The sequence below is a fragment of the Argentina silus genome, assembly GCF_951799395.1.
Source record: "Argentina silus genome assembly, chromosome: 1".
In the NCBI taxonomy this organism is placed as follows: Eukaryota; Metazoa; Chordata; class Actinopteri; order Argentiniformes; family Argentinidae; genus Argentina; species Argentina silus.
Genome location: NC_139655.1, coordinates 27,044,067 through 27,059,524, shown reverse-complemented (window position 1 = coordinate 27,059,524; position 15,458 = coordinate 27,044,067). Strand labels below are relative to the sequence as shown.

The window sequence follows — 15,458 nt, the reverse complement described above, 5'->3', positions numbered from 1 at the left end:
GATTAGCAAGCCTGTTCATATGTCCTTGATTCTAATTAACATGAACAAGTACTCTTCAATTGGGTATCTTAAAAAATAAGCACATATTATAGCACCAATTGAAATTTGAATAGAACAGGGCCATAACTGGTTGCCATAACTAAACCAGATCTGATTGCCATAACCAATCCAGGCCAAGCAGGGGAAAGAATGTTTGTTCTCTAGGCCAGAAATGGGCCGGCTCTGGTAGCCGTACCTAAGCCCAATCATCAACATTAAAAGGCCACATCTTGGCCAGTATGTGGAGGCAGCCCAGTTACCACTTGGAATGATAGCCCAAATGGGCCAGTAACAGTTAGCACATCTAAGCCTTAAGCAACCAGACCTAGCTATATCTGGACCGTTTTATCAACTGATAACTGGGCCACATCCACATACCGGCCAAGGTCTGTCATTTTCATGGCAAAGATATAGCTCAGGAATTGCAGCTGGCTTACTTTTGACTGAAGCAACAAGGTCATACCTGGGTCACATCCATATGTCTGCAAAGGTCTGGCCTTTTCCTGGCAAAGGCTCACGAATGGCAGCCAGAGCTGGCTCACGAATGGCAGCCAGAGCTGGCTCACTTCTGGCCCAGGGAACAAAGTTGTACCTGGGCCACATCCGGATGCCGGTCGAAAACAGATGTGGGCCAGATCTAGGCCGTCATTACTCTGCTGACTGGGTAATGACCTTTTATAACTATTTCTGTCTGTCACATTGCTGCTATGTGGATTTGCTGGTATCATTAATGTTTTATGGTAGAGAAAGGCAGTGTTATAACGTATGTTGGTGAAGGGAACACTCAAATAAAGTGTTACCAAACATTCAGAGCCAAGCAAAGTGAAAGTACCTTATTCTGCCTGAATGCTCATAGGTCTTCAGTAGGAAGTCTGTCATGTTCCTCCCAGTCAAGTCCTGCAGTGTATCTGTTGTATTCTGGGTCCTCTGCAAAGACATGAAAAAACATGCTCATGAGTGTATTAAGATGACTTATATTTACAATAAAGAACACAACCATATACAACTTTAAGTGCAACATAATGTTGAGTGTATACTTGTGTATATTATCTGATTCACTGGTTTGGGTTGGCTACTGAATTGTGCCTTGTCCAGTTAACATTTTAAATCAGATCAGATCAGAGTCAATATTATGGCCTGGCACTATGCATGCTCTTAGAATGGCAATCTTGATTCAAACAACCAAAAAGCAATTACCCGCCACTTGAGTTGACCTGAGTGATGGGGCTGGATGCGAGTACTGACCATCCTTGAGATCAAAATTATAGTTTTAACCATGTTTTGAAGCTTTACAGTGTGTGTTTACAATTACATTGTTTAGAAATAATAGAGTAAAACAACTTGGGTCTATTGCAACCAAAATGAGAATTGGATGACCATAAACTGGTTTCTTGTTAAATCAGATACAGGTGTCTAAGATCATCCTAATTGCAACAAAGATTCCCCCTGCGACTAGAGCATCAATTAGTATACACCTGGAGCTCATCTCCTAAAATCGCATCCTAATACTCTACTACAATACCCTACTACATTACGGCTGTATGCGATGTACGTGACAAATCAAATTTAATTTGATTTGATTGGACATATGCGTGTGCGTCAATGTGCTGCGAGCTACAGAGGCTGTTCTGATATGATCTGTCAAATGGCACAGCAAGACAACACCACAGTGGATGGAACTCTGCAATTAGGAGGCTGTGTTATTAGATACTGAAGTTGCTATCAAACATTTTAAAGCGACATGCCCCCTCCAGTGGATGCTCTAATAGGCCTAACGTTCATTTTGCTTTTCTACCAGACTAGGTGTACCTTTCATCATACTGTAGTTGGAGAAAAATCCTCTGTCCATTTTTGCAACTATTTTATTGAATACAAATGATAATGAGTTACAATTGCATCTTTATTTTTTACATTGGAAATAAATATAATAATAATTATATTTATTATTATTATTAATAATAATAATAATAATAATAATAATAATAATAATTTCAAGTCACTTAATACTAACAACATTGAAAATGAAACCACCGTTCTCCATTGGCCATAACTTGGCCTAGGCCTACTTCATTGTGGTGAATTGTCCTTATTGATGGCATTGCATGGCAATAGCCTACATTATATCATGTAGCTGTCAATTTGTAAATTAAATCTGATATCTGACAACCACTTCAAGTCATATAGCCTCAGCTGCTAAGAGCACGGGAGTGGGGCACCTCTCGAGTGAGGGAGAACTGCGAAGCGATATTTTCTGCTTTGATGGTTAGCCTACCTGTCTGTCTTTCAAATTTTATTTCACATCTGGGACAAAATACATTGTATTACAAAATGAGCATTCCTATCTGCAAACATGTTACAATAATGTGTAGCCATTTGATAAACCCCTCTCTGTTTGAGGTTGAACAATGATGGATCTATATTAGGCTTTTTTAGTATGAACTTCATTAATGACCATATACTTTGAATATTCCTCTCTGACTTCTTTAAACTTTTTTAATTGATCAATGATGATCATTTGGTTGATCATTCAGATGGGCGGGGGTAGAGAGCCTCAGACACAGTGAGCGTGTTTGAAAAGATCAATTTTGAGCAGTTTCTGACAAGAGCTGATCAGTGCCTATCAGCGCCTTCCAATAGAGAGACTCATACCCAAAAAGAGCGTCATACCCAGGTTTTAGAGCGAGGCACAGTGGTTCCCCACATTTACAGACTGCACGAAGCACCAAGTGCCTTCATTGTGGGGGTCACTTTTCTGGTTAATCATAAATGTTTTTTTGACACACGTACCTGAATCAGGAAAAGCCCTATATGCCGGGATGTGAAGTAGTAGGATATAAATCATCTGTTGATTGCACATATGTTTAGTTGATGTTTAAGTTATGTGTTGATTATTCAAAGAGGATTCATGGGATGTTTGATTTATTGATTTATTGATTATCAATAGCTGCCATGTTTCCAAGCCCTGCAGTCAGAATTTCACTTCATTGTCCAACTTGAGACTGCACCGATACACTGCCCCCTCTGTTCTCGCCTTGCCTAGCCTAGCCTGAATTCTAGTCAGATTACATTTTGAAGTCAAACTGTCAAGCTGTTCTCCCCGTGATCCCCTGCCTCCTGGATTAACTAACCAGAAGTAAGAACTCAGCTAATCGGCAAGTCAGATCGTTTGGTTGAGAGTGCATTTTACAAATATGCATCTGATCATGATCTTTCACAGATTAGCCAAAACACAGGCCACCCTAAAACAACTAATGTGAAAACACGATCAATGCAGCAGGCATGGCGGCTTCACATTTCTAACAGTAAACAACTGATATTTATGCACAGCATCAGGGAGAGCACTTTGAACCCGATCATAGTAGTCAATTAGAGTGCCTGTTGGAGTGTTCCCCACCCCAGCCAAAGCTATGGCTGATGTCAAAGGACCTTAATTAGCCCCTACTCTGCATAAATTGGCACATTCAAACACACAATTAAGGAGGATGCTATACAGTGTACTCTACCACGTTCTAACACAGTCTGGCTGTCTCATCTACTACACGCTAGCACCACCACCCGCCACCCCGCCACCCCGACCCCCATAGCCTGGCTCATTTCAGGGCCAGCCTTACTCGCATGATTAGGATGATCCTTGGAAAAGCTTAATGGAGTCCCATGATTCGGGACAAGAGCAGCTCTGTTGGTTATTCCCCAGACTTATCCCATGCACAACCCTAGCTGCCCCCCAGGCCCCCACCACCCCATCTCCCTTTAGCTGAACTGTGTCTGCTCCACCCTTCGCTGTGTTTTTAGCTTAGCAAACTAACCTTGAGTAAACATAGCCCACTGAGGGAGCTGTTTAAATAGCATCAGTGCTGATTAGCCGTGGTTGTACGCCTCTTTCTATTTGTTGTGGCATAATGACATGGATATGCATGCAAAAAGGCGGTGGCTTATTAATTAATTCCTTGCTCGGTCTGGGCGATGGGGTGGGTGATGAGGGAAGATGGGATGATGGGGAGGGATTCCCTCTGTGAGCCTTCCAACATTCTTACTTGTTCCCTGGACACACTGAGATGGTTCCATATTGTACTGTATGTTTAGGTTTGACACAAGAGAAGGAGTTCTCCATGTAAAGCAATAACAGGTCTGTTGATTCTGAGTGCCATTTAGATTTCAGATGTCTTATCACTGGCTTGAAGAAGTAGAAGAAAAAGAAGAAGAAGAAAAAGAAGAAGAAGAAGAAGAAGAAGAAGAAGAAGAAGAAGAAGAAAGCAACGACGATGACAAAGAAGAAAACAAATAAAAAATAGAAGACAAAGCAGATGAAGAAAAGAGGAGGGAGATATAAAAAAACACTCCATTTACCATAGAACAAACATGGTCCTCTTTGAGAACAGCAGGAACTCAGGATTAAAACAAACAAACAGTTTGTGTACAATGAATTTGTGCTCAAGCTCCAGCCAGCATGTGTCTAATTGCATTGGCCGTGATCCACGTTTCCCCCAATCAAAATGACAGATACTGCTTTCTCTGCAATGTCATCGCATGGCACCTAAGCTATTTAAGTCCTCATATCTCCCCGTTATTACCTGGAACACACTTTCTGTGCTTGGTGTGTGGTCTGCAAGAGTATGCCACTCTCGACCACATAATGGTAGATTGATGGCAAACAGGGGAGAGGCAAATGTAAACTCAGAGTAATTGAATGTGGGGAATGAGCTTGCACTCAAGTGTTAGAGAGATAAGAGAGTCTACCATGCTCATATTAATCTCAGCAGTGTCTGTACAGTGCATTTGGAAAGTATTCAGACCCCTTCACTTTTTCTACGCTTTGTTATGTTACAGCCTTATTCTAAAATGGATTAAAAAAAAACAACTCATCAAGCTACACACAATACCCCATAATGACAAAGCCAAAACAGGTTTTTAGAAATGTTTGCTAATTTATTCAAAATAAAAAATCACATTTACATAAGTATTCAGACCCTTTACTCAGTACTTTGTTGAAGCACCTTTGGCAGCGATTACAAACTCAAGTCTTTTTGGGTATGACGCTACAAGCTTGGCACACCTGTATTTGGGGAGTTTCTCCCATTCTTCTCTGCAGATCCTCTCAAGCTCTGTCAGGTTGGATGGGGAGCGTCGGTGCACAGCTATTTTCAGGTCTCTCCAGAGATGTTCAATCGGGTTCAAGTCCGAGCTCTGGCTGGGCCACTCAAGGACATTCAGAGACTTGTCCCGAAGCCACTCCTGCGTTGTCATGGCTGTGTGCTTAGGGACGTTGTCCTGGTGGAAGGTGAACCTTTGCCCAGTCTGAGGTCCTGAGCGCTCTGGAGCAGGTTTTCATCAAGGATCTCTCTGTACTTTGCTCCATTCATCTTCCCTCAATCCTGACTAGTCCCAGTCCCTGCTGCTGAAAAACATCCCCACAGCATGATGCTGCCACCACCATGCTTCACCATAGGGATGGTATTGACCAGGTGATGAGCGGTGCCTGGTTTCCTCCAGACGTGACGCTTGGCATTCAGATCAAAGAGTTCAATCTTGGTTTCATCAGACTAGAGAATCTTGTTTCTCATGATCTGAGAGTCCTTTAGGTGCCTTTTGGCAAACTCCAAGCGGGCTGTCATGTGCTTTTTTTATTGAGGAATGGCTTCCGTCTGGCCACTCTACCATAAAGGCCTGATTGGTGGAATGCTGCAGAGATGGTTGTCCTCCTGGAAGGTTCACTCATCTCCAAAGAGGAACTCTGGAGCTCTGTGACCATTGGGTTCTTGGTCACCTCCCTGACGTTGGCCCTTCTCCCCCTATTGCTCAGTTTGGCCGGGTGGCCAGCTCTAGGAAGAGTCTTGGTGGTTCCAAACTTCCTCCATTTAAGAAAGATGGAGGCTACTGTGTTCTTGCGCTTTCACTTTGTCATTATGGGGTATTGTGTGTAGACTGATGAGGAAAAAAAAAAATTGAATCCATTTTAGAATAAGGCTGTCACATAACAAAATGTGGAAAAAGTGAAGGGGTCTGAATACTTTCCGAATGCACTGTATATCAGCAAACATGCAATCTTTGCTCTAATGTTTTTCAATTTGTCCATATGCGGCTCATCATGGCTTGCTTGTTGGCAGCAAAAGTTACCTGTGGATGCTTTTGTGTGTGTGTGTGTGTGTGTGAACCAGGGGGGTGCAAGAGGGTGAAGCTGAATTCTGTGAGCAGAATATACATAGATGAATATAATATGTTATAATATGTAAATCATTTACATTGGTCCATAAAAGTATAAAGGCACGCCGATATGTTCTGCATGGCAGCTAGACACAGTGCCGTCATCCTTAAACATCAATAGTTTAGAAATATTAGCAGTCAGACTCAAAGTCAGTAACAAAACTACAAATTATAAGGTTTCATCCACCTCATCTCACAACCTCCTGACCTTTTAGCTTTCTGTTTTCCAATGCTTCCAGCCTTTGCTGAGAGTATCGCTCTGGACAGGTCATTTTACACTCAAATGGATCTCAGGTGTCGAGGCCAAAAAGACAAATCAACAGTGCCTCTAAGAGCACATCATGGCAACCACAATTGCTTTCCTTGCTTTAATACAGGTTGTAAGGTTTGGCAGTAAATCGGGGTTCACATTTTCAGATTGCACAACTAACTGTTGTCAAGTCAAAAAGGACTACGCTTAACAAACTCCACTCAGATTTATTGTCAAGACTATACAATGGACTTGCAATGAAATGGGATAATGTAATCATTGTTTTACAAAATAATGGCCATACATTGCCTTATAAGGAAAACTCTTGAACACAGCAAACTTGAATGTACTGTTAATTTTCCACCACTGCAGGGGTATTCACATCCAGGCCTTGAGGTTCACAGCACAGCTATAGTTTGCATCCTTCCACATCCTTCCACTCTAATAAGGGACTGAATCAGCTTAATGAACTCTCTGGCCAATCAGTGACATGAATACACTGGTAAAGTGTATATAATCAAAAAATACCATGACCATTTTTTTGTTTCAGTTTTTCACACCGTCTCCATTTCTGGGATGATTGGGGTTAGGGTTAGGGTTAGCAAAATAATGAACACTAATGAATTTTATTGTGGTGGGATCAACTTTGACAGGCAAATATGTGCATTATCGTGTCAGTGTTATAGCGCTATGGTCTTGTTTGGGTGTTGCCAGTGATGTTCCACTTTACTAGCGTGTATTCATTTACTAGAGAAGAGCAAACCAGCAGCACTGCAGACCATGAGGTCCAGATTTGAATACCCCTAACAGTAAAGTAAATATAATTGATTTAAATTCATACTACAGTTCATCTGCACAAAAATCATGTGCAACATTCTACAGCAAGTCCTATTGGATTATGATATCTATATTTTCCCAACTGTACCACTTACACAAATGTTAAACTGAGGAATAAGCACAAAATGTTGATAATCTATTTGATAGATGAGGTCAAGTATGTGCAACTGTAGCAGAGAAGAGTCATTTGCAAACAAGCTGTAGGTAGATCAGTCTCCAAATGAAAAAGACATCAATTATAATACAGAGGCTTCCAATGCCTTTGCACGCACAAGGGCCTATTCATCGGTAAAGGTTGAATATTGCCAGAGAGTCAATACCTGAGAATTGATAATAGGCTTACTGTTGTATGCCATTTCCATGGAAACAACGATTTCATTCTAACTCCCATGGCCTTTTGTCTGTTTTTTCCCTCCTCCTTCCCCTTCTATAGTTTTTCAAGGGCATATTGGGAGGATAGCAAGGATAAAAGATAAAAATAATCTACTAGGGAGCTATGTCATGGTTTATTCAATAGTAGCCATTCAGGTCAGAGTGAATATATTCGCCCAATGTTCCGAGTTCCTGTTGGTGGTCTAGCTTGAGAGCCACATCAATTTGTTCTTCTGCAGGACCACAGAACAGAGGTGAGCAATCTAGCACTCATCGTTTGATAAATGAGTTGAGTGTGTGTGTGTGTGTGTGTGTGTGTGTGTGTGTGTGTGTGTGTGTGTGTGTGTGTGTGTGCACTGTGTCTCACAAGGGGTGCATCTATCTTCATATATGTGTCATGTCTGTGTGACTGTCTCCCATCTCGTACAAGTTGTATATATACTTTTCCGCTTGCAAGGTGAAATCAGATTTTGTGGAATTTGATCTACCCACCAGTGAACAAAATCTGAGGGTTACATACATATATGCTGTTTGTTCCTATTGAAACAAATCACAATTAGCTACTGTCACAGAACTAATGGGTCATTTTAGCAATTGATAGAAGAGAATGGTGTAGTTGTCTCATGTTGTACCTGGAAAATGTTTTAGTTTTTCACTGAAAACATTAATCCACATGCCAACATTAAATACAAATGTAGAAATGCAACTTCCTCTCTAAAGGTTTGGATCATTGATGTGCCTAGTCTAACAACCAGCATCCTGAAATCACTGCAAAGGATTATGTCTGAAATATTCTGTATACAAAATGTTGAGGGAGGAGAGAGGACAAAAGGATAGCAAAAGGAATATACTATTGTGAGATAGGCAGAGATAAAAGAAAGAGAAGGATGGTGAGAAAGAGACAGACCGATGGCTGAGCAGGTTTCTAGTGAAGACTCATGTATCCAAACAGCTCCTCCACAAATGGAGACACCTTGACAGGAATGAATGAATGTCAGAGACAGAAAGGTCATGTAAAGGGCACTCCTTTTGTCCAACTGTTTCGACAACCATGTCTGGCTTGTCACAAGAAGAGGCGCAGATGAGGATGGGCCGACTGGCTTCAAAGGGTCATTTCGCGAAACAGCATGGTCTCCGTTTAGTGGAAGTCAATGGCTTTCAAGGGCCTCTTACAGACTGAGAACTGAGAAGGCTTTACAGATATGCACACTCACTCACACACATACACACACAGAACAAACAATCACACAACACAGAGGAAATGTCCACAGCTAGTGACTAAAATAATTGTGTTATTACTGCAAAAACAACTAATTGTGAAAACAGAAATACAGTCTCTGAATGACTGTAGAAATGAATGATTATGCTAACCCAATGAAGAAAAGAAAAGTGTTGCATCTCGGTGTGATATTGACACTCTATTCCCAGCTAGGTTTCAAACGTGTTTGGTCATAAGGCAAAGGCTTCGATCCACCCAAATCACTGGGTAATTGAGGTCATGGAAACTTTACCAGACAGAGTCATCAAAACAGAAGCTTGAGTGGATTGTTTTTCATACTGTAATCAAGTCACCTGGTCTCTACCTGTCCTCACATTCATAACATAAGCCCACATAGTGCTCCTATCTTGACTTCTTCTAAAGTACATTCTCTAATGTCAATTCAATCTTTAATGGAGTTGAAATTGTGCAAAAGCCACACTAATATGAAACGGAAAGCAAACCTACCTTGCTGTATGTCTCCACAAGACCACAAATTGCATTCTAGTCTTTCCATCATAGACTTCCATCTATCATCCCCATGATGGGGTATATTACCATGATTACTCCACTCCACTCCAACTATTGTCTCTCTGGCATCTCATACCAAACAATCCATAATGCACCCACAGAGAAGCCTTGGTAAACACCCCAAAACATTCTCAATAAAAAACAAGGTTGGAATGAGACTGTCCCTCAGTTTCTGGCTTTCTTATTATAATTGGAGGTACTGGAGTAATCAATTTAGGCCCTGTCCCTCTGTAATGCTTGTGGGGGATAGAGGCTGGAGACCAGGGAGCATCCCACTACATCGATCCCAGCCAGGATTAAGTCTACGGGGGTCAGCTCCCGGAACATTTACCATCCCTGCATTTGGCCATGTATGTTGTTAGGGTAATGGCTTACAAAGCATTGCCATTGATCTCCGGGAGACACACAAACCCTGGCCTGAGATGTTAGGGAGGGGCAGAAGACTGCAAGCTCAGCGCTAACATGCAGCACTCTCTTAAGAGGGATTGGCTAAAATGGATACTATAGGGTCAATGGATACCAAAGATTGGTGTGCTGCTTGAAATACATATTTCTTCTAAGACTGGCCAAAAAGCTATTGAGGTAGACAGACGGACAGTAACATGGATGTAATAAGGCTAAACACAATAGATCTACATTTCACTTTCCAGACATTAATTTTGTGGTGGATATTTGCCCACTGGTTGACCCTTATAAGTACTGTTTCTGAATCACTTAGTTGGTTTGGATTGATTGACAAGGTGGATAGATTATAGAAAAGAGGTACAGTATCAGCATTACCCATTGGAAACATAGTTTTACATGAAAAATATATAAACCCAAGGTAAATGAGTTTCAGCACATGACGAACCTGAGAGGGAGGGAGACCCCCAGCTCCGGGTGGGCAGTCTGGCAGCATGATGGTCCGTTTAGCAGTGCTGCACTGACAGGAAGGGGAGGGGTTAGCAATGGTCCAGTTCCCATTGAGGAAGATGTCGCTGATAGAGGGATCCACGGAGGGAGTGAACCACTCCGAGGCATTGGAGGAACAAGGGAGATTCCTGAGCCAAAGGAAAATAATGTGAGTGTATATATATATATATATATATATATATATATATGCTTGGGATTTTATAAGGAAATATCAACAGAAATCAACTATGACACAGAGGCCTAGCTCTAGTTAGATAAAACATTGTGCTGCTAATCTAATCATTCTATTAATGTCTCCTTATCTAAAACATGGAGGTAAGTGTCATTAGAGCAGCATATTACAAAAAGCAGCTGATGAGTTAAGGAAGCGGAACAGCTTGATAAGGCATGTTGAAGCTGATCAGGCTTGACAGAGTGAATATGGAGGTGATATAGGAGGATATCAGGGGTGCTTACATTTGACAAATGTATTCCTAACCCTAACCACAAGTGTCAAATCCACACCATACCACCAATATCACCTCTGAGTTCCCAAGTAAAAATGCATGAATGCATACTGTATATACAATGTGTTGAATAAGTTATACATTTTTTTTATAAAAAGCAACTTGATCTTGTCATTCTTTCAAACCAAGATCGACAAAATCTATAACCAGCTGGCCACCTCCTCTGCCTTGTCTGAGCTAGACTCGGACATCTCTCTCACAAACAGCTTCTTTTCCAGTTTCTCTGAAATCACCACCTCTGACCTTACAAAGGTGGTTGCAGGTATAGATACCTCAACCTGTGCCCTGGACCCAATTCCATCCACCTTGGTAAAGGCCTGCCTCCCTACAATCAGTTCGCTCGTCATCAAAGCTGTTAACTCCTCCCTCTCAACTGGTAATGCCCCCCCTGCTCTAAAGCTTGCTGCTGTCACCCCCATACCTAGTGCCTTTGAGTACTGAGAAAAGCACTATACAAAATAAATGCATTATTAATAATAATAATAATAATAATAATAATAATAATAATAATGATAATCAATTATTCATTATTTAATTTCATCCATGTACAGTGTAAATGCCTTGAGTCAGGGTAGGATTAAGTCTGGGATTTATTTTACAGTATTATAATGGTGTTAGAATGTGCAAGAACACACATTATAACACAGTATACCTGTGTGCTTTAAAGGGGCAATCTGGGATTGGTACATACATTTTTGGACTTCTAAATTAATGATACAGTATATTCCCATTTATTCTAAAAAATATAATTTATTAATGCCTCGTGAGATTAGTTCAACTGTTTTACCCAATCAAAACCTAACATATAAGCTTGATTTACCTTACATTTTTATTGTAAAGAAATACGTTATAGCTTCCAAACATGGTTAATACTTTACGTTGTATGTCATGGATGGTCAGTCCTTGCATCCATACTGTAGCCCTGTCTATGAATTTGAGAGTGGTAACTAATCTCTAGCCCCATCCCTCAGCTAGGGCGGGTAGACCGCTTTGTTATTGTTTGATTCAGAGATTGCGCCTTTAAGTAAAGTGTTACCAAACAGCCTTGTGTGTACACTCTTATCTACTCCAGAATGTGAATGGAGAGGACTACAGTAAGACTTTACAAAGTTACACTGTAATTACAGCAATATAGGTAGAGATGTGTTAGGCTGGCCAGTCATACTCACGGTATGGGGTTGCTATCCATGCAGCGAGTCCCGAATCCAGGGTTATTCACCAAGGAGTCTGCTACACGAGAAACCTCCACATCTGGGCCGTCGTTGCTACAATGCAATTCAGCTTTGTTAGTCTCCAACCCCTTCCAGCTCTAATTATTAACAAAATTCAACGGCAATCTTTTAATGACAGGCCATCTTAGACCAACAAATGTTCTCCACAATGCCAAAAAGACTTCAAATATTCTGATAATTGAATAATAAAAGTCCAGAAGTCCAGCCCAAAGCAGTTGGATTACCCAGGCCAACTGTCCATCCCAGTGAACCTCAGGGAGTTTTAGTTACTGGCTCAAGTATGGAGAAGAGCAGATACTCTAAATGTGGTTTATCAAGCATGCCATAGCATTGGTAAGTACACAGAGGGCTTGGCTTATGGAATAAAAGAGGATTAGATGATCATTATATTCACCTCCATAGGGGTAGAGGAATGCCCAAAAGGAAATGAGCCAATGGCAGTGTACTTGGTGGTCTTACATTTAAAGTAGTACATGACACTGGGGTAACACGCTATTGGGTTTAGCTTAGTGGAGGTTGAGAGGAAAATCATTGTAAGGTAAAGCCATTTTGTTCAGAGTACGTCTCTTGCATTTCAAACATAAAACTGGACATTCAGTACAGGGGGAGGTCTTGATATTCTGACTGAATGTAACATACTGTACGTGTATGTTTGTGTGTGTGTGTGTGTGTGTGTGTGTGTGTGTGTGTGTGTGTGTGTGTGTGTGCGTGTGCGTGTGCGTGTGCGTGTGTGCGTGTGTTGCAGGCAGTTTCTCTACAATCATTGTATGCAGAAACTCTGCCCTTTATTTTAAGTGTGCTTTGGGTGAAAATACATCATTTCATAAAGATTGTGGCTGGGCTCCAGCTGTGGTCACTGCTGGCCATTTGGATTAATACAATGTTTATAGCCTCACTTAGAGCCTCTCCCATGAAGGTCAAACTATAATTTCCTATGCCATGAGGGAGAGCAATCGAAGTGGCTGATTGTAAAAATGGATTATGTGCAGCCATCTGTTTTGCCATTAACAATATCTGGATTACCACTTATTCAAGATAATGAACACACAGGATCAGTGGAACTAATGTTGATTTCTCTACTGAAATAGAAAATCCTCAATGTACTGCAATACTTCATTTAGATGCAATGAAACTGGCAAATAATGCAAACACAGTGTTAAAACTAATGTGGCATCATAATGTTCGATGTTATAATGTGAGATGAAATAATGGTTTGATGATTATTCTTATTGTACTCTCCACTCTCAATGTAAAGTCAGTCCAATGTATTAACTTTGTCTGAACTCTTCCTACCATCTTCAACCTGCTGTGTTAGCTAAAGTTAAGGATAGTGACATTTTATAGCTGGTGAGATACCTGTGATTTCCAAAGCAACATGCTAGGGCTCGATGGTCTATTTAAACCATCCAGCAGGATCGATGTATTACAATGCAATTATCTCCTCCTGGATAGAGTAAGCAAACCCCCATAGAATATCAATGAGTGGGAGCAGTGAATCCAATACCATTCTTTGTCACTGCAGCAGTTGGATAAAGTATCAGTGTATCCATACAGTAGATAAATAACTGTTCTATCTCGGTGAGTGTATCAGTGAGCCCTATGAAATATTCAACATGGTTGTTTTGTGTTTTTTTTTATCGTGTTTTCTCAATTCTTGTGATGTATTTTGAGAACAACCCCAAACATCTGGTGAAATTCAGGGGGAAGAAATGCATAGAAACCAACAAATGTACTTTATGTAGAAAATATAAACTTTCTTGTCTAAGCACACATAGACTTACCAATATGTTGAGTATAGAATATGACTTATGATATTGGAATAAGGAAGCAAACTGTGTTACTCATCAATGTAAATTAACCTGCCATGTTCTGCCTATCCCCAAGAGGCCTTAAATGCCCCAGTAACACAGATGTGAACGACTAATTATGTCATGGCATCTGGATTTATCCAGTGTGTTACCAGAAATGGTGGGGATTTTGTATCACTGAAATGTGTCAGCAGCTTCATGTCTCATGAAATGAATATGAATTCAAATTCATTATGTTGATCGTTTGGACAGATAAGAGATTGAGCTAGAGCTCAAAAATGGAGTCCCGCCATGTTTTGCCATGTCGGCGATGAGGGAAGATCATTATGCTGTCATAATGACTCAATGGCTCAATGTGGGGCCTACCCACTGCACTCCCTACTCTTCCCCAGAACGATATGACAGGTTCTTTAGTATACCGAGACATGCAAAAGTACCTAATTGTAAGGAATGTGGTCCCCAATTTTAGGAAAACATGTTAGTAATGTATTTTTCCTTGAGTCTAAGAAATGTTGTTATTCACCACAATCAAATCCCACAGCCGAATATACGGTGAATCATTTATAATATGCAGATGTATGTTTCTGTGCCTCACCTGTAGAATGTAGTTTGGGGCAGTCCATACATCCATGGCTGAAGCTCAAGACTGGGGTATTCTGCAAATGGGGGGACGATGAGGGAGAAGATGAGAGACAGGCACACAAAGACGGCAGGCAGAACCACCTGGGGAACAAAACATATGATGTCAACATTAGTGAAGTGTTTTTGTCATAACAATTAATGACAAACAATAATGAAAGTCACATTACAGATACTTTGCATTTCATAACTGTGCCATCGTCTTGTCTGTCACTTACTGTGAATTCATGTTATTACAGACCGTACTAAAGTGTTATAGCATACTATCTAAACCAACATAACAAACAGAACATAAAATAAAGGGCAGTCGATCTGTTTCAATAAACAAAACCTATTTCCCACATAAACAGAGGAATGTCATTTCATGTGCTAGAGGGTGCATAGAGCTGTTATTGCTCGATCTAATTAATGCTGGGAGCGATTTGGCATTTATGATTATCATTTGTCTCTCACTTATTATGTGCTTTCAAACTAAAAGTGAAATATGTACTGTACTGTATATTCTCATCATTCAAAGTAAGTGTCATCATACAGTAACTGATATATGTTGATGATGTGTGATGCTGGGAGGGGAAACATGCACTGTATGTTCAAAGTGAGTGCCATTTTGACAAATCTACATGGTGTGTGTGTGTGTGTGTGTGTGTGTGTGTGTGTGTGTGTGTGTGTGTGTGTGTGTGTGTGGGTGGGTGGGTGGCAGGTTAATTCATAAAACTCAAAAGCTACAATAGTTACAATAGTCCCCCTACCCCTCCATTCCCTACACCTCACCCACTGTAACACACTACAAAGGAAGTCAAGCAACCAATCCGACACAAGACCAATGCTTACCCGTATATAGTACATCAATTAATATGCTGAACTTGTTTTGTC

General features: G+C 40.8%; 1 protein-coding gene across 1 annotated transcript in view; it reads right to left on the bottom strand.

Annotated features, from left to right (window-relative positions):
• Nucleotides 1-15,458, bottom strand: part of LOC310812048 (phospholipid-transporting ATPase ABCA1) — a gene marked incomplete at both ends in the record, with an annotated part of 139,339 nt that overhangs the window by 59,276 nt on the left and 64,605 nt on the right. Inside the window, 4 exons of the mRNA XM_083680446.1 lie at nucleotides 872-966; nucleotides 10,339-10,528; nucleotides 12,076-12,171; nucleotides 14,542-14,669. Of these exons, the coding sequence (XP_083536572.1) occupies nucleotides 872-966; nucleotides 10,339-10,528; nucleotides 12,076-12,171; nucleotides 14,542-14,669 (509 nt within the window). The remainder of the gene's footprint in view (nucleotides 1-871; nucleotides 967-10,338; nucleotides 10,529-12,075; nucleotides 12,172-14,541; nucleotides 14,670-15,458) is intronic.